Here is a 2,524-nt window from a genome sequence, read left to right on the forward strand (position 1 = left end):
TACCTTGATAAATTTGTTTTATAAAAAGACCACTAACCATACCCTAATGACAGAATTCAATAACCTTGTATCATCCTCCTCCTCTTTTAACTCTTTATGCTACAAAACACGTAGATAATCTTTCAATGAAATGGTTTTCTTTAACTTTCTCTAACTTCTTCTTTGCCTATTTTCCCTCATGTTCCTTAAACATGACTACTTTGATTAAAAAAAAAAAAACTTTCCCTCTATACTTTCTCCTTTAATCATCTCCTTTAAGTGATTAACTCCCAATTAAGTAGCTTTAGACTTAACTTTACCCTGATCCCCTTACCAAATGTATAAACTTCCAAAAACTGTCCATCCCAGAGCCCCATCCTAGCAATGAGTATAGGGAAGGGAAGGCTGTCCTTGATGATTCCTATGTAGAATGGGAGAAAGGGTGATAGTCAAAACTAGAACGTACCCGTTGAGAAGTAGACACGCCATAAACAAGGAAATAAAGAAATACACGTCAATAAAGTAAAATGCCAAAGCCAGGAAGGCCACAAGGAAAAGGAGCATATTTGTATGATCAGACACAGAGCTGGAAAAGATAAGGGAGACATACAGTTGGAGCTCCAAGATGAGAGGGATCTCATGCATTACAAGGAGTGATGTCTGATACTAGCAGATTCTCAGAAAGTATTTGACAAATAAAAGAATGATAAGAGAGTAAAGATATTCCATGATAAATCTTTTGATTACCCTCCCCACTGATCCTTATCTAGTTGGTTTTAAACATTTGCATTTTGTATAGGCCAGCAAGCCAGAGGTAGCCCTGGAGGGACCAACCTCATTTGCAAATTCAGTATCTGTAAATCTAAACTCATCTATGTTCCACTCAATGTCTTTTCCTTTCTTATATCTCTGTTCCTATTATCAAAATTTGCAACAGTTAAATAATATTTGTATTCCAGTTCCTATATCTATATACAGGAACTAGTCAGTCCCTATTGGGACTAGTCATTCAGCAAAGTTTAACAATTCCTGTGTAATATTTCTCTAATACCATTCATATCTATTGATTCTTTATAGATCAGGATCCCATTACCATAGCCTGAACTGTAATAATAAGGTAATCAGTTTCCATATTTCCTCCTGTAGCAAAGTAATTCTTCATATCACATTCTGGCAAGCAAAGGGTTTAGTCATGTAACATTTGTACTCAAATATACGTATGCCCAGAGACTGAGAAATCAAGTCCACACTGAAATTCAAATGCTTCTTGACTGTATTTCAATCATCTCTAGCTTTATTTTCACCATCTTTATATATCTGAATCTTCCCCAGCTACAGTCAGTGTTATTTATCTTTCCCACATTTTGTGTTATTTCCTGTTATTTGAACATTCTGTTCTGCTTGTTTAAGGTTGCTCCTTTCTTTTCTTTTCATATAAAAATACATCCTTCCAGATTCAGTTCAAATCCCTCCTCATCCATTAACATTTCTCGTAATGCTTAAAGAACAAATTGGCCTTACTCAAAATACTGAAGATACTCTTCAGCCATGGTATTCATTTGGCATGTAATGCCTTGTGTCACTTCTGCTGTTACGCTATATAACTGTCCTTTTCTGTTGTATTGTACAAATTGTTGTATATATTTATATTTTATTTGGCCTGCAAAATTATACCCTTCTTATAAGGGTCATTTCTTAAACATCTCTGTACCCTAATAGCACACAGATATCCCAGTGTCTTGAATTAACTGGTTCATAAATCATTCATTTGATATTTTAAAAATCTGTCCCAAACTAACTGTAGCCTATAACTAACTATGGGCAATAAACTCTAAGCCAAGATCATACAGAAACAGATGGAAGAATTATAATGGTAACATTTCAATTTTATTTGTCAAACAGAAAATCCTCAGAGAGAAATTTCCCAAAATCAAGACTAAAATTTTTTGAGAAATATAAAGAGTTCTCCACCAGAATGATCTGAGAAAAAACAAGTATAAATCTCTATAGATAAAATGACAGATGAATATTTGTCGAATATCTGACAAATATTTCCTCATCTCTTTCTACTTCTTTCCAAACACAATGCTAGAAACACTTTCAGAGATAATGTTTATGGATCTACACTAAAGGATTTTTTAATTCCGGATTTCACACCCCAAAACATTAGTCCTTCTTCATTTTTCTTCTAAGAAACACACCCCCAATGAACTTCGAAGATTCTATTTAGCATCTGCTGGTTTGGTTTGGGTGATTACAAAAAAAATGCTTATTTTAAAAATGCATACATTTCTGAAAATGTACAGCAATTCTTACAAGCTAAAACTGTACATTAATAATGTTATTGATATAATATATTATATTCTTAATATTATATATCATTACTGTGTCAACTATTAATTCTATGTAGGATTTATTTCTTAATAATACTATAGAATTGATATCACAAACTAATGAGTAAATATAAACATAGCTCACATAGTCTACTATACAATTTACACTCAGTCCTTACCTTCAGTATTTGTCATCTTACTTTCCTGAAAAA

At 33.0% G+C, this 2,524-nt stretch overlaps 1 protein-coding gene across 1 annotated transcript in view; it reads right to left on the reverse strand.

Moving 5' to 3' along the window:
- Nucleotides 1–2,518, reverse strand: part of CCDC178 (coiled-coil domain containing 178) — a gene marked incomplete at its 3' end in the record, with an annotated part of 69,258 nt that extends 66,740 nt beyond the window's left edge. The window contains exon 1 of the mRNA XM_008590040.1: nt 2,492–2,518. Within this exon, the coding sequence (XP_008588262.1) occupies nt 2,492–2,507 (16 nt within the window). The remainder of the gene's footprint in view (nt 1–2,491) is intronic.
- Between the last annotated feature and the right edge of the window lie 6 nt (nt 2,519–2,524).

This window comes from Galeopterus variegatus, unplaced genomic scaffold (genome assembly GCF_000696425.1).
Source record: "Galeopterus variegatus unplaced genomic scaffold, G_variegatus-3.0.2 Scaffold5819, whole genome shotgun sequence".
Taxonomy (NCBI): Eukaryota; Metazoa; Chordata; class Mammalia; order Dermoptera; family Cynocephalidae; genus Galeopterus; species Galeopterus variegatus.